Source organism: Elaeis guineensis, chromosome 12, assembly GCF_000442705.2.
Source record: "Elaeis guineensis isolate ETL-2024a chromosome 12, EG11, whole genome shotgun sequence".
Taxonomy (NCBI): domain Eukaryota; kingdom Viridiplantae; phylum Streptophyta; class Magnoliopsida; order Arecales; family Arecaceae; genus Elaeis; species Elaeis guineensis.
The window spans coordinates 12,394,415-12,410,815 of record NC_026004.2 but is presented as its reverse complement, the minus strand read 5'-3'; the positions used below and the strand labels follow the sequence as shown (position 1 = coordinate 12,410,815).

The 16,401-nt window shown below is 36.0% G+C and overlaps 1 protein-coding gene across 1 annotated transcript; it reads right to left on the bottom strand.

Moving 5' to 3' along the window:
- Nucleotides 1–4,291: 4,291 nt before the first annotated feature.
- Nucleotides 4,292–10,658, bottom strand: LOC105055161 (enoyl-CoA hydratase 2, peroxisomal). Its single transcript, XM_010936905.4, has 11 exons — nt 10,456–10,658; nt 10,324–10,346; nt 10,110–10,215; nt 9,229–9,302; nt 8,997–9,069; nt 7,425–7,464; nt 7,047–7,119; nt 6,806–6,956; nt 5,834–5,904; nt 4,628–4,801; nt 4,292–4,544 (listed from the first exon to the last, which is right to left on the bottom strand). The coding sequence occupies exons 1-11, from the start codon at nt 10,516–10,518 to the stop codon at nt 4,457–4,459; spliced, it is 936 nt and encodes a 311-aa protein (XP_010935207.1). The 5' UTR covers nt 10,519–10,658; the 3' UTR covers nt 4,292–4,456.
- Between the last annotated feature and the right edge of the window lie 5,743 nt (nt 10,659–16,401).

Sequence of the window (16,401 nt, the reverse complement as noted above, 5' to 3'; positions counted from 1 at the left end):
AGGAAATCAAAACTTAAAAAAAAAAAAAATTTAAGATTGGACCAGAGATCCAATTCTCGATCACCGATGGTGTATATGTATGCATTCATCATTGGCTTAATAAGAATAGGATAGAACATTCAACTATAAACTATCACCTAATACATCAATATTGTGATTGTAAATTGAACCTCTCAAATTCAATCTCAGCTCAATTGTATCGCATTGAATACACAAATCGGTCCAATTCTGGGGCCATCACTGAGAAACCTTTTGTGCACGCTTCACCTAGGTGAAACTGTGGGGCTGCGTAGTTTGGCAGTCACCAACTCCGTCTGAGCAATTAAAATCCCTTAAAATAAGTTAACCACAAAAGAAAAGCAAAATGACGGTTTTGACCACGATGTGACGCACGAGGCTACACTAGCTCCGGTGGTAGAGTGTAAACGGCGTACGCGCTTTACGGAACAGTGGGGCTGGTTCGTACTTTCAATAAAATATAGGGGCGTTTTAGGTAGTAACTGTTACAGCGTGACGGAATCATGGCAGGGAACATTTTGATGACCGCCTCAGTAGATCGATGAGCTGTACATTGTAATTCTGATACCGTAGACTCGAAGCATGCGATAATGATTTAGCACACTCAAAATTATATACAAATCGGCAAAGGCACGTACCGTTCTTTATAGGGAAAAATTATTGAACACAATGATTCAATTTATATTTAATAAATGGAGATCTGATCAGAGTATGATTGCAGGAGGAGAGGGGCTGCTTGACATCACGAGAAGGATGCATTAGAGTTTGGTAGATAACAACATACATGGCCGGTTTCATCCAAATCTTGATGCGTTTCCTTGCAAGCATTGAGTTTGTTGTTATCATACATATATATATCCTGGGATGTTGGTCTCTTGCGTGGTGTCATTTGTCACCATCCAATGGTGATCAGGGGGTTGCATGAGATAAGAAGGGCGACCTAATTGGTGGTGACCCAATCATTCGCTCGGGATTGAGATGAGCAGTACTCCTATTGTTGCTATTATTTATAATAATAATTAGATAGAGGGATGAAGATTAGATTATCGATCTCCAATGTGTCATTGTGGTTGCATCCATATTTATAATATATGGCATCTATTTGCACAATTCAATGGCTAATCAACTTAAACAAATCAAAATATGATGATTGTTACAGCCAAAAGAATGCATGCATTTGCACAGTAATAGTTCTGGCTTTTTTTTTTTGTAAAATAATTCTCCAAATAAATTTACATAATAAGCATCAATATGATTTTACTATCTATCTGTCAATATGAAACTTTCTCATGTTGACTGACATGGTAAAATCATAATAATATAGCAATTTTTTTTTTGTTTGTAAATAGATCTTTAATGTCTCTGCCTAGCATAAATATATTCATAAAAATCAGAAAAATAAAATATCTAAAATTTAGAAAAAATAATTATTGCAGCAGTCAACAAAATATAATCCCAATATAATTGACTATAATAATACAATGTCCAAAGACAAAACAAAACTATTGAACAAATCAATTTCGATAATTATTACATAGTCGCAGAAAATTCTTGATCCAACAAGAAGAGTAGAAACTAGGAAGAAGATCGAGCTTGCTATGAACTAAAAGTGTCTCAGACAAGAAAAAACTAAAATCAACAATTAGTTTAGCAATAAAATTGGTCTGGGTTAAATCTCAAGAAAAGATAAAGAAATAGTCATCAATCATTCCCGAAGCCACATGGGGCGCTAGAATCCATGGCTTTTGGGCTTTGACTGATGGTTTTCGATCAACGATTCGCAAGGAATATTGGGCAGTGATTGATGTAAAAAATAGTTGTGGTGCATAGATGCCTAGTCTGCCAGGCCTCAATGACTTGTCTTCACAAAATAATAACTTGTGCAGAGCTGGAAGCATGTCACTTATCTTTCATTTACCATTGGCAAACATTCAGTTTATAAGTCAATCTATAGACAATAGCATATTGAAGAATGAAATAAAAAGAGGATCAAGTGGATGCCTAAGTAGGATTTGCACAGTGAGTTCTCACAGAAGAGGCAGGACACTCAGAGAGTCTGGATGATAAATTCGTTAACTTTATGGGGCAATAAAACTATTTATTATGGGATTGCGATGAATGTTAGCTCCCTTCTAGATGGTTATGAGAGGTGAGATGCGTCCACCTCTTTTTGGCCGATAGACCTTAATGCACATTTAAATCCCTGGATCTATATATCTCAAGCCATAAGCTCATAAATAAAATACAATCAAGCACATATATTAGCATGGGCCACACCCGGACAGGCCTTTAGATGGATTAATACAACGAAGTTTTCATAACATTGAATGCTAGATGGAGAGGAAAAAAAGTAGTGCTAGAAGGGGTTCCAATTTTGTTTCACACAGTGATACTTTCTCCAATCATTATCTCGGTTGTTATAAACGCGGTCACCAACTCATCATGCTTTGGCCTGGCTTCATACTGGAATGGTGGATGGGTAGGTTTTATTTAATGTAAGTCAAATCTTAACCCATTTACGATTGGCAACTGGAGGATGTTAGAACATCACAATTGCAGCTAGTCCATTTTCTCTAACATTTTCTTTGATTCGATCGTACCAAGTCGAATCAGCATGACATGGTCAAGTTATTCATGTAAACTTTAGAAGAAGCAATCATGCTATTGATTGCCCTCGGATCCGGTCCTAGTCAGGAGTCAGTCCATAAGGGTTCGTGGTCCAACTTTTGCTGGAAGCCTTTGAGAGGTTTAGAACTCAAAAGACTGAAGCAAAAAGAAATTGCGTAAATCCTATAGAAGTTTCAAGGCCACTGAATACCAAGAAGAGCACATGGTTAGGAACTGGGAGAGTGGCGTCGGCAGCCACTTTTTCTTTATGCATGGATGCATATATTCTTGGGAGATCCAAGGAAAAAATTATTAGGTAGACTTAGTTTACAATAATATTGTAGACTAAGCCCATAAAAAAATATTAGAACAGTATTTTGAGATGGCTAAATAGGTGTTTTAAGATGGTTGTGGCTGCGGTGACATTTTTTTCATTGGCCTAATCTATAATATTTAACGTAGACTAAGTCTATACAATTTCTCCATCCCCAGGCTGTGAATTTTTTCGTGCAAGGCTGCCGCCCAAGAGCACGTTACTTGATTTAAAATAGTTCATAGAAATTCTACAGATCCGCCTCGTGAAGTGGCCCGGAAATATTACTTGGTGGGCAATGGGCGAGTGGAAAGGTTTGCCCGCCACTTGAATTCGAACTTGATGAGACGAACATTACATGAGCATCTCTCAGAAAAACTAGTCGGGTCCTTTCAGCACGTCATTGCTATGCCAGTATCTAACTTTCCCTGTGGATCTTTCATGGCAGCATTTCTTGGCGCTCAAGTGCTTCAAAATCCAAATTCAAGCTTAAAAAGTGCTATTACATCTACTTTTTGTGGGAACAAAACAGTAGTTCTGTTGATGTGGAGCCATTTGCCAAAGCATCATTTTTTTTTCTTTCTTCTTTTTTTTCTTTTTGTCATCGTCGTTCCTACAGAACACATTTGTAGATCTTATAATCCTTGCATCTTCAATGAGCCAATATATTTAGCTAGATAAAGCATGCAATATTTGCAGGCTTGTAGCACAACCGAAGGACATGTTTAGCCAATTCATCTAGCTGTTGCATTCATGTTTTGAATTTGTTTCCCTCCTCCCATAATGCTATGCGTGAAATATTGGTTAGTTTGCACAAGCACTAGGGAATCAAAGGATGTGTCACATTCTTCAGCATCAGCATAAATTCTTAGCTACACTGGAAAACTTATATCATGCTAGCCGATGAAATCTTAATTAAGATCTATTCATGGCTATTAGATGTAACCATTTTGTGATGCTAGCTTCATCCAAAAACTGGGAAGACATACTACATAGCGTACAATGCAACTCAAAGTAAGGTTAAGGGATCTTGTTGCTTAGGAAACCAATTATTCTCGCAAGAAAAGAGTGCAAGTTCACTGATAGGTAGTTTTGAAGTGGTCATGTATATTTGGAGATGGAGTTAGCAGGATCCTAGGAATGAAGATGAAATTACCCTGAAGAGAATCAAGAAGTCGAAATATTGGAGGGTGATGACCACTGGAAAAAAGGGGAATGGAGGATGATGTTGGAAGAGATAAAGAGTTCTAAACAATTTTACTGGTCAATCCAAACAGCACACAGTCCATCGACACCTGTACACATAGTAGGAGGCTAATGTAGAATGCATAAGAGATCTGATTAACACAGTGGTGACAGTATGAACAGCTAAACATGGCATTTTATTGACATAGGTCTGATATTTATTGCACTTGACCACCAGTCAAGCTCTACACTTCTTGATGGTATGTCACTGCTAAAAATAAAGTCACAGCCCACATCCAGCTTTTGTTGCAATGAGCAAAGAAATGTCAAGGATTACAAGGATGAGGGGATGTGTTTAAGTAGCACATATCCAGATAGCACCGCCCGATTTCGTTCCTTCACCTTAGTTTGATATATCACTCTGCACATTGAAGCTGGAGTTAGCTATTCCGAGATGAGGGCTGACATGAGCGACAAAAATTTAGAAAAAAAAAACTTTCTTACCTTGGGCCTTCAAGCCACATTTCTGTGACTAAAGTTTCCCCTGGATATACATGCAAAAGAAAACGACCAAATATGCTTTTCACTGCTGTTGGTTCCCCATTGCACAGAGATTTGATAATGGCTCGGACCGCATAACCAAGAGTGCACAAACCATGCAGAATTGGACGAGTGAATCTACAAGAAACCACCAGTTAATCCATTTGGAAGAGAGATGAAATGGATTCCAAAAAAAAAGCATGATTATGTCAGAAGATTAGTAGACCTCATGGAACTAACTAATTAGCAGCAGCATAAATTTGGAAATATCAAATACTGTGAAAGAAATTTTTGTGAAGAAGCAACAGGCATTACTTTATTCCAGAAAAATGGATATCCAGCTGTAACACGAGCCAATGCGCTAGTGGGAATTTGTTCCACCAACCCCCAAATGGCAAATGGGTGAAAAGGTTACTGATGTTCTAGCCAAAATGTCCATTAGGAATTGAGAACCACACCCAATTCTCTCCACAACCCCCTTTCCCCAAAAAAACAAAACTAACCAAAAAAAAAAAAAGAAGCCCCCGCATGAGGCAGGGTTGCTTCTGCCTTCTTCCTCTGATAAATTCTGACAGCAAGCAAGATGGATGAAAAAAAGCATTTCCAGTCACTTCCTCTTCCTGCAATAGCAGGCAAGAATTCAGGAGGGCTCTCACCTATCAACCTATGCTATCTGTTTAATTCATCACCCATCAATCACTACTGCCCATTATCACACTCTTGATATATCATCGTTTGATCTCAAAGAAAGAGAATTTTACCTTATTCAAAAGAATTACAATGAACTTAAGAAAGGTCCATAGATGAAAGAAAAATGATGGTTTCCTTGACAACAGTTAAGGAAATAACTAAATCTATCTGCCTATAACCCTATCACAACCTAAAGGCCTTATAATTCTAGCCTTCTATCCTGCAAATGCTCCAAGAATACAATGGCAAGCATGTCCAAAAAATTGCTACCTGTTTTAATCAAGCGAGCATGAGTTCTATATTAGACAAATCTAAATATGCAAAGTAGTTAAGCTAAGCACTGGTGTTATAGAGGCCATGATGATATGACATACATGCAAGAATAGATAAAAAGATGAAAAGGAAAAAGGGGGCAATAATTGATAGCCAAACTAGTTCTGAGAAGAAATCTTAGACATGCCTATTCCTTTAAATACATACCCAGCAACCTGTGCAATCATGGGATCTGAATGTAGAGGATTATAATCACCTGATAGCCTGTATAATAAGGCCTGCATCATAATAGCATTAGAGCATCAGTTTTCCACATGGGGAAAGGAGATTGGCTAGCTCATGGTCTAAGAAAAAGGGCTGGTACAGAAAGCTAACTGTTAAGGAGACTATCACAATATGTAGAATAAGTAACATGGCAGTGTCAATCATAGAAGCTCATATATAAATGGTAAGTGCAGCAAAGCATTTCCAGCCCCCCTAAGAAGATAAAGAATGCTTTGGTTACATAATGTTTTAGGAGGAGTATCTTTACAATGTAAAGCTAACGAGAAGCAAGCAAATAGCCTAAAAGCACTCCCTTGGTGAAACAGTTATAATGCTTAGAAAATGAGAACAAGGGGGAGAGGCACCTATAAGCACCCATATTGCCTTTCAACAAAAAAGAGACATTTTCCACAGATATGCCCAATGAGCAAGAAAGTGAAGAAAAATCAAGAGTCTGTACATATCTCGGGAGAGTGTCTAGGAGTTTGCATCTCTATTGATTTCAGAATGAATTGTTTATCCACTATTATCACTTCAATTCTGTTCCACAAACTACAAGTGCAAGACTAATGTTGGAAAACTAGCTAATAATAATGTAAAAGATCTAGTACTATCTAACTCATCTAACCATGATTAATGGCGAAAATAGAACAATTAAATAAATCAAATAAGCAACAAAAGTATGAAACATCATGCAAATTTATATACAGTAGAACTTAGAAATTATTAGAATTATACTATGAAAGATAAGAAGAGAGTCAAATGTCCTTGTATGACATTTCTGTTTATTCTATAGCCTTACATGGAAGTGAAAAAAAATATATAAATAGTTTTAAGTTGATATGTCACAGGCACAGATTCCTACAAAACAAAATTAACAAAATGTACAAGAGAACTGAAACAAAAAACACATGCCTGGGATTGATGTGTACGGTCTTCATAAACCACAGAAGGTTTGTATTTTGGAACTGAAACACGAGAAACCTGATTGGCCGGATAGGTTATATATGAATATGGTGGTGAGGACTTTGAGAAGCCTCCGGCACCACGCAAGTAGATGGTACTCCTACAATGAGTGGTACTCCAAAAGATTATATATTGCAAATTCTCTCAATATACAAACAAGTAACATACAAAAAATTAATATGTTACTGACCGGTTCATGCACAGGGCTTCACCAGACTCTTTTATATAACTAGTAGTCTCTATCTCAATAATAGTCGCTTTTCCTGGAGTATCAGAGAGCATATTACTGAAAAATCCCAATTTTGATGAACATCATAACTGTATGACATTATCTGGAGATTATATTTTTTGCAATTTTGGTATGATTTTTAGCAACAAAATTAACCATCAGATTTAGTGGACTGAAGGGAGCTGGAGGCCCTTACACTAGTGGAAGGACAAACAGATAGTACACATTAAATGACAACAGCCACTATACTATGAAAAGAAAGAAAAATGAAAAAAGAACGGAAAAAAGAGTTGAGATAAAGAATTCAGAATTGCAAATGTAGCACTATTAGAAACACACCTTTGTCATGCAAGCCGGCGATTGCTATTTTGTTTAGAATCTGATTCAATAAAAAAAAAAGGGAATGGCATAAAATTTTGGGCACTTTCTGAAGATAAAAGTCATGAATTTAGCTGAATTAAACTTCATGCAGTATTCGCTTACATATCTGATTTTTTAAAACAAAGAGTATCAAAGGGCCTTCAGCATATCTTGTTGATAGCAGAAATTTAAGCAATTAAAAATATAGGATCAAATGATTCTAATAGCACGCAAGAAAACGAGAAGAGATAAAAGTAACGATTTAAAGGAAAATTTGATGGAGCCTACAACCCCATGTCCTCCCCTTAAAGCATGTTAAAGAACCTCAGGAGAAGCAACTATACAAGTTGAGAAAGGTTGAATTGAGTGGACCTGGGTAGTAATATGATGCTAGACTGCAAGGGGATACAAAAAACATGACAAATACATGATGCTTATCAAAAAGGAAAGATACAGAATTATCACAGACATGTTCATAAACTTGATACCACAGGTATGAAAGCTTAAATGTTAAAGTTGTCTTGGATGAAATTATGGCAATGTGATAGCAGCTGCTTATTGAAGATTTAAACATAAGCTGGAAAATCAGGATGTATAATAGTTTCATGTAAAGATATCCTACTTAGTTCAAATCATTCAAAACCCAACCACAACTAGTCATTGCAACTCTTTAGTCCAGTAATATACAGGTAAGTATCTACCATCATAGGACAAGATAGGTGTTACTCCTCCCTTCAGCCTCATCTTAAACTAGCTTCAGAATATCCACTTTTAGCAGCCTTCTGAATAATTGATATTTCTCAGTTTGCTAAAAGAAGGTGATGCACTTTCTTTAGTCATGCAACTGAGGTAAAAGTCACAAAGTGCACCCTCAGTACAAGATATGTAACATTACCATGTTGGAAACTTTGATGCATCAATGTTTGTTTGTCATTCAATAGCATTTGATAACAGTTTGTTTTATGCAGATGCTTGTTCACAGTAGAAAAAACATGGAAGGTAAATATAGGATATACTCAGAAAAAAAAAAAACTTAAGGGTTTAATCTAAAAGAGCGGGTCATTTCTGTACAGATAAAAAAGACTGAAGTGTTTTGTACTTACCTTTGGCTCCTAGTTGATGCTAAATGGTAGAAAACTTTTAGAGTACTTGACACTTGAACTCTCACAAGGATTTGGGACAGTTTAGTCCGTAACTTTCAGATTTATTGAATTTTATGATGGCAAAGAATGCTTCGCCTTCTCAATACTTGTTGCCTCAATTCTAGAAGAACATAAGGACTTATATTCTTTTGCATTCACTTCAGAATCCCTCGGATCTAAGAAGAACTAGTAGATGATGTGATGATGATGATGACTGTAAAAGCGACTTAAAATATTTAGGCTTCACCTCAGAAGATGGCTTAATTTATCGAGACCTAAGACTGCTTGTTTTTAGCATTAAGGATCGCTAACTCTAGATGCATGAGGATCTTTACATCTTAGTTTTCACCCTTAAATATGTTCCATAAAAATATTCAAAAACTGAAATTTTTGCTGCAAAAAGTCTTACAGAACCACTTGAAGGAAAAGGCCTATATATCTCCATGTATTGCTGACCATGCAATAGCAGCCTCTGATCAAATCTGGATAAGGAATAAGTTTTACAGTTCAAATAATGAGACAAAAGTATGAATACAGTTTAATATCAATTAGAGATGCCAAGGTACTAAAACATGATAAAATCTAGATACTCATGGAAAAAGTCATGATTCAAAGCCGATTCCAACAGGGGATGTACTCACTGCATGCCAGGCACATCATCAACCTGACCCTTCTTATTTTGGAATGGAAACAGAGCACCAAAAGTTGGCAAAGCCTGCATATCAGTAAATTCAAGATGTCATCAAGATCTTTAACCAGGTGATTGCTGCCAAATATCAAAATGCAATTTTTTTTCACAGGCTCAAGATTTTACACTAACCGTCCTTGTTAAAACAACAAATCCTTGCTAAAACATGGTATTATCAGAACTATAGAGACAATAACATTCCTGTTTTTTTTTTTTGGTTGGGAGAAAACAGACACAACAGGAAAAGTACTCATAAGTACCAAATAGAAATCCAGTCTCACTTTTTTGGAGTCAAATTTATAAATCATGGATGCAGAATTTTGTAAACAGCTTGCATTATTCAATCTATCATATCTATCTTCATCGGTTCAATTTTATTAAATTCCATTATGGCTATTAGTGGTCTTCTCTCCTCTTTTTAAACCTTTCTACCAATACGAGTCTCCTTGATTGTTGGAATTTCCAGGCTACGTATCCATATATTCTACCTTGCCCCAGTTTTGTAGACCATGTAAATACTTGTCAAGAACAGAATACGGCTGGCGGTTTGCATCGCAGCTGAATTATTTTCAACGTTACTAATGATTAGGAATTGAAGCCAGTAAAGCTAAATTAAATTGTTCATGATTGAAAAGTTTTAGGGCTCAAAGTTAGCTTTCACATATCCGATCATACACTTGAATCAAAAGAATCTACCGAGTTATGCCTCCCAAAAGGTAGCAGATTTTGCCATAAGAAAAAGTCAATCCCCCTATTGAAAACCAAATCGCATCTTGAAGAAATTAATTTCATATTAAGAAAAAGATTTTCTCCGCAGAAAGCTTCATATTTGACCTGAATGAATCGCTGCCCGTCCCTGTGGTAAACATACTTGAGCTCCTTCTCATCCAACGCATCTCCAGCGCAAGCTCCAACTCCAAGGGCATAGAGCGCCACATCTCTATTAAACACAAAAATCAAAACAAAAATTTAGAAGAAAAAAAATCCCACCTTTTAGCAGCATGAAGCCAGAGAATTTCGAAATTTCACATCTTGATGCTCAACTGACCTTTCAGTGTAGGAGAATGAAGTCTTGTGGGCAGAAGAACGGAGACATAAGAGAACAGGACATCAATTACACGCAGACCGAGAAATTTTTCTCTAGGTGAGGAGAATTGAGAGGAGGAGGAGAGAAGAAAACCTCGGGGAACTTGTGAGAGATCACCAGCTCCGGATCGACGGGAGAGGGATTGGAGCTCGCCATGACCGGATCTCCTCGAAGCACGAGAAGAATGAGCCAAGATGGGAGGATAGAGTACAGAGATTGGCGTCGGGGAATGCTTCCTGAGCTTCGCTGATGAGCTGACGTTACGCCGTGGAATGGTTAAAGGATGAGCAAATTCTATGGTTGCGTTTGGCAGCCGGTAATCTATCTAGGTAATTTAAAAAATTTTATTAAATTATTATATTAAATATATTTTTTAAATTAATAATTTAAAATATCAAATAATTTATATTATTTTTTTAAAATAATTTTATAAAATAATAATTTTTTTATATAATAATTTTTATTATTAAAAAATTAAATAAAATAGTTTAAAATATTAAATTGATAATTTAATTTAAAAATATTTTAAAAATTTGATGTCATACTAAACATATTAATCAAAATTTTCAGTAATTTTCCTGTAACATTATTTTTGTGTATCAAATATAGTAACCAATATTACTGACAATCTATCTAAATTACAGTAAATTTAGATTACTGCTATCTGGCAATTCATCAAATGCAATCTATGTGTGTGCGCACGCGCACATACATGCATACATATACACACACATATATATATATATATATATATATATATATATATATATATATATATATATATATATATATAATTAAAATAGAAACTTCTATATTGACTGAGCCTCCCTCCACCATATGTATACATGAAAATAAAAAATTATATTTAGGAATACATTTATGCCATATCTATATTTGATATATTTTTGCATAAAAAATATATTTAAAAATACATGGCCATGTGGTATGATTTCTACAATCATTTTTTTTTTAGTTATTTATTTATTTACTGCTTCTTTTGTTTAAAAGTTAAACATGATCGTAGCCATCAATTGAGAAGATCCATGCCTTTTTCTACCTTTTGTTTCATCAAGTACTAGCTCTCGAACCTTTTCCTAAAATAATCTTTCTTAAGTTTGACACTGTCTGATTGTAATCAAATTGGCGAAACCATATCTATTATCAAATTTTCACCATTGAATCAAGGTTATTGAAAAAGTCTTATGATCTTTAATCAGAAATAAATTTTAAAAAAAATAAAAAATCTTCTTTACAAATATTTTTTATATTAAAAATTATTTAAAATAATAAATAGTATTTCTTCTTTCGTCATATTTTTAAAGCAAGACTATAAATAGCACATTTGATAAGACTACCTTAATTGTAGAGCTATCCTTTGCCATATTTATAAATAGTATATCATATGTACATGAAAGTTTTTTTGAAAATATATTTAATACATATAAATGCAAATGTGACATTATGAGATAATCATGGCCCTTTGCTATATTTATAAATAATAAATCCACTACATATGCTTGAAAATATTTTCTTAGAAATATATTTAATAAATAATTTTTAAATTTTATATAGAAATATTTCGGCTTCAATAACATAAATACAAATGTGACATTATGGGAATGATCATGACCTTTTTTTCTCCTTTACGTTTCCATAAATTTCTCTTTTTTTCCTCCCTTCTCTCCTCCTTCTAATTGATTTCTCCTAGTGTTTCAATATAAGAAATTTTTTTCCTCAATTTTTAACCCTTAAATTCTCTTAGATATATTTGTATTGGCTGCTTTACCAACCAATTCTTGATTGGAATCTCAGAAGGCTATCTCTCATTGCCATCTTTTCCTACAAGGGATGAGAATGTGGCTACCGAAGATATCTTTATAATCAAGTCCGGCACACCGAGTATCACTACTTTGTTTGGAGCTCAAAAATACTGTTGTCATTAATAGTGGTGGTAGTGGTGACCCAATAGAAGAAGGTTCTTCTAGTAAGTAACATCACCGACTTGGCGATCAGAAGAGTTGCGGCATATGAGAGAAGAGGATCAAAGGAGGAGAGGAAGGAGAGATGAAGGTTTTTAAAAATCACTAAAGAAAAAAGAAGAAAGAAATAAAGGATTTAGGAATGGGCTTCGTCAAATCTGGGCCATTAAATCTTCACAAGATATATCCAAATTTAATAACATTCACTGCTCAAGTTTGATTATCATATTTTTATTAAATATTAATAAATATATATTATTTTTAAAATAAAAAAGGTATCCTGCATATTGCATAGGTTATATGCTAGTTTCTACCAAAAGAGACAAGGGTTTGGCTAATGAAACACACGCAAGAAATGAAGGACTTTTGCTCCAGTCCTTGGGCCTCTGCATGAGAAAATGGTTGATGTGAATCATTGGATCATGTCCTCTATAGATCTTCAAGCATTCAAACTCTTTCATTCATCCAGAGGCATAAATCTGATCATGCAATCCAATGGTGAATTTATGCGAAGGAAAGTATATCCTTCTTTTATGTGAAAGATACAATTTTTGTCTAAAAACTTAGATTTCTATTGCACAAAAAAATGATTGATCATCTTTCCCAATGTCGATTGTGGATTGCATCTCGCATGGATCTTCAAGCACTCTGAACTTTTCATTCATCTATTTCAAAGTGAGCATTGCATGATCCAACAATAGATTCATATAAAGGAAGATGACTCCTTTTTTTTTTTTTTTTTGGTGCAATAGATAGAAAAAAATAAATAACAATAAAGAATATAAAACAACACAGCATCTAAAAACCATGAATATAGTTTAAGTCTATTGCATCTGTTTGCAATAGAAAAAGGCCGATCCTTCTTTGGCATGAAAGATGCAATCCTTGTCTAAAAACTAAGGGTTCAGATTATATCTTTCATGTGAGAGAATGGTTGATATTTTTTCAATTACTCAAAAGTAATAGAATTGAGATAACAAAAAGTCATGAGATATTTATCAATTTCAAGATATTTTCAGAATTAATTATCATCAAATTAAAAGAACCATGGGTTCGAACTTCAGATATTAGATATAGAGCAAGTCATATCACGAACTTCAGATATTAGATATAGAGCAAGTCATGACACCGGATGATTTGGTGTTTTAAAACTAAAAATAACAACTTTTAGATGCTAGGCATTTTTTTTCCAATCAAACTTCACAAACGCCTGTAAATATCAAATTGAAATTTTTATTTTGTCTCTAAGATTTGTTAAATTCATTTATCTTTTATACTTGCAAGCATATGTTTTCTTCATATTCCTGACCACTTTTTTAACAACCAAGCATCCATTAAAAAATTGATTCTTAAAGTTCAAATATTTAAAATCTATGAAATTAACAAAATCATGAGTTTGAATTAAAAAGATCAAACCAAAAACAGACTTAGACAAACTACTATTGTATGATGTTGTGGATTAGGTTGTTTTTGCCTTTGCTCTTGTTTGTCATCCTCTCATACTTTTTTCGTACATTTTTTATGTTATTCTTGAGTTTTTCCCCAAATTTGCATTAACTGAGTTCTTTCCATAGTGTTAGCTGATCTTCTTCATATTTCCAAAATTTTCAGTTTCACTTAGCTAAATCATTACCATTAAATTTGCTATTGCATCGGCATTGCAATGTTCTTAATGATGCTTGATAAACTCTAAACCCTTCATACTAGGTAGGAGCAGGAAAGGGTGACGACATTTGGCTCTCCTCACTCCCTTCTCACAACTTGCAAAGAAGCGGTCCAATCGAGAGTTCTTTCATGCCGTCAACGTTATTTGATGATCCATGATATCTAATACTAAATATAATTCGGTTCTTACACTATTGCTAAAGTTTGATAAGTAGAAACTCATCCACTGCTAGGACAGACAAACAGTTCATTAGATTGGACTCCAACCTTTAAGTCAACAGCATAGGGAACCTTGGCATATTCCTGAATTAAATTTACATCAAGTCAAGACCCAGTTGTGCATAAACTAACATGACATTAGTTTATTTTGACCAGTCTATTGTATTCTGTATGACAGGACCCTAAATCAAGCTGACTTATCCTTACTCCATTGTAAACGATGCAATCCAGATTGACCGGACCCTTGGGGCCCTTGGTTACAATTTTCCTATCATATCCACCAAATTGTCCTTCAATTGAAGCCCAGCCTCCATAAGCTTAAGACCCTAGATAGGAGGATCCAATGGCTCCCATTGTTATCGTCTGTGACCCAGGCCCAGTGGGCCAATTGGCGAGCCTGCCAAGCAGTCGAAACCTAAACAGCCATTGGGCCAGAGCCCAGTTGGTAATGCTTACTGTTTGTTTTTGATCTCCATACGGTACTTCGCCAATCAAGCGCGAACCGTTACGGCTTCGCAGCGAAGGGACCCCCAAGTTCTGTGTTTGTCTCTTCTCAATGCAAAACCTACCAACTTTGCCTTGACAGATGAAGTATTAAGGTTATATTTTATGCATCATCAGGCAATCTTAAAAGATAATTTAGATTACTTGCAATCTGCATAGATTGTTAGTAATGTTGATTACTTTGTTTGATACACGGAGATAATATTGTAGTAAAATTATTGAAAATCTTGATTGACATATTGAGTATGACAATCAGATTACTGATAATGTAACATCAAATTCTCAAAATATTCTTAAATCAAATTATTAGTTTAGCATTATAAATTATTTATTTAATTTTTTAATGATAAAAATTATTGTAATACTTATTATTATTTTTATTACTTTTATTTTTTTTTCCTTCCTTCTCCTTCCCCCGCACGCCTGACCCTGACACCCCCCTCTCCTCCCCCCCAGCGGCACCTCGCTCGTCGCGCTTGCTCCCGCCCTCCCGCACCATCCTCTGGCCCTCTGGTGAACCCGCATCCCATGCCCCCCATAGCCGCCCTCCATTGCCGCCCTCACCCACCCGTGTCGCCGCCCTCACCCACCCCATCAGTCCCCTGCACCCCAACCCCCGCGGCCCCCATCCGCAGTGCCTTTGGCATCGCATTCTGGTCCCCCGATCGTTCGCACTACCCTGTCACTGCATCCTCACCGCCATCTCATCTAGCTCGCACCCCTCCGCCGTCTCATCCAGCTTCGCCGCCCATCGGTACGAGCACCCCCCGCTTAGGGAGGAAGCGACAAAGGAGGTTGAGTTGAAGAGGAGGCCGCTGGGGAGAAGGATGATGGAGCTAAGGTAAAGTCCATTTGTTTCCTCCCTCTTTCTTCCTCTTCTCGATCAACCCTCCAATAGCTAGAATCCAACGAAGGATCGTCGGAAATAGACCACCAAAACCAATCCCCTTTATTTTTCTCTCTATTGCTCATTTGGCCAGCACCCTCATCAGCCTTGCTGTCCACCGGGTGGCCACCCGACCCTCACCCGGGTTCCTATAGCCGGTCGCCTCGCCGGCCACAGCCACCATCGGGCCATCTGCCCTTCCCATGGAGCAGGCACAAAGAGGGTGATTTCGTCTAAATATTTCATTTCAGATTACCAAATATTTGATAATCTGGATAACCATCCTTCCCTTAGGTTATCCGAATTATCTTCTGGGAGATAATCTGGATTGCCAAGGTAATCCAGATTACCATCCAAAGAATGTACCAAATGCAATAATCCAGTGGGGCTCCTTTAACTTGCCAACAATCTGGATAGATTGTCAGCTACCAAACACAACCTAAGGGTTTTTTAACTGCAATCACAATGTCTGAAACATGTTCCATGCTCCTTTTTTGGATATAGAATAGGCTTAGATTAGGATGGCATCATGTTATTATCACATCATGTGTCATGCCCCCAATCCAGAATATAAATTAAAATAAAATTCAAAAAATGTGAATAGCCGCCGTATACCTATTGAGTACCCTTCCTATAGGCATGTAAGGCATTCAACTTGACAAAACTTTAAAATAATATGAAAGATACCAATACTCATTGCATAGGCAACGGTAGAATAAAATAACTACTATCTATTCCACAGATCAATTTAAAACTTCAAGTTTACAAAACAGATCTGTACAATCA

What these genes read in the sequence shown, in the direction of transcription:
- LOC105055161 (XM_010936905.4), bottom strand. Translation starts at nt 10,518, where the DNA reads ATGGCGAGCTCCAATCCCTCTCCCGTCGATCCGGAGCTGGTGATCTCT. An exon ending in GATGATGTGCCTGGCATGCA is followed by an intron (nt 9,070 to 9,228) that starts GTGAGTACATCC and finishes TTCCTTATCCAG; the next exon opens with ATTTGATCAGAGGCTGCTAT. An exon ending in ATGATTGCACAGGTTGCTGG is followed by an intron (nt 4,802 to 5,833) that starts GTATGTATTTAA and finishes GGTTTCTTGTAG; the next exon opens with ATTCACTCGTCCAATTCTGC.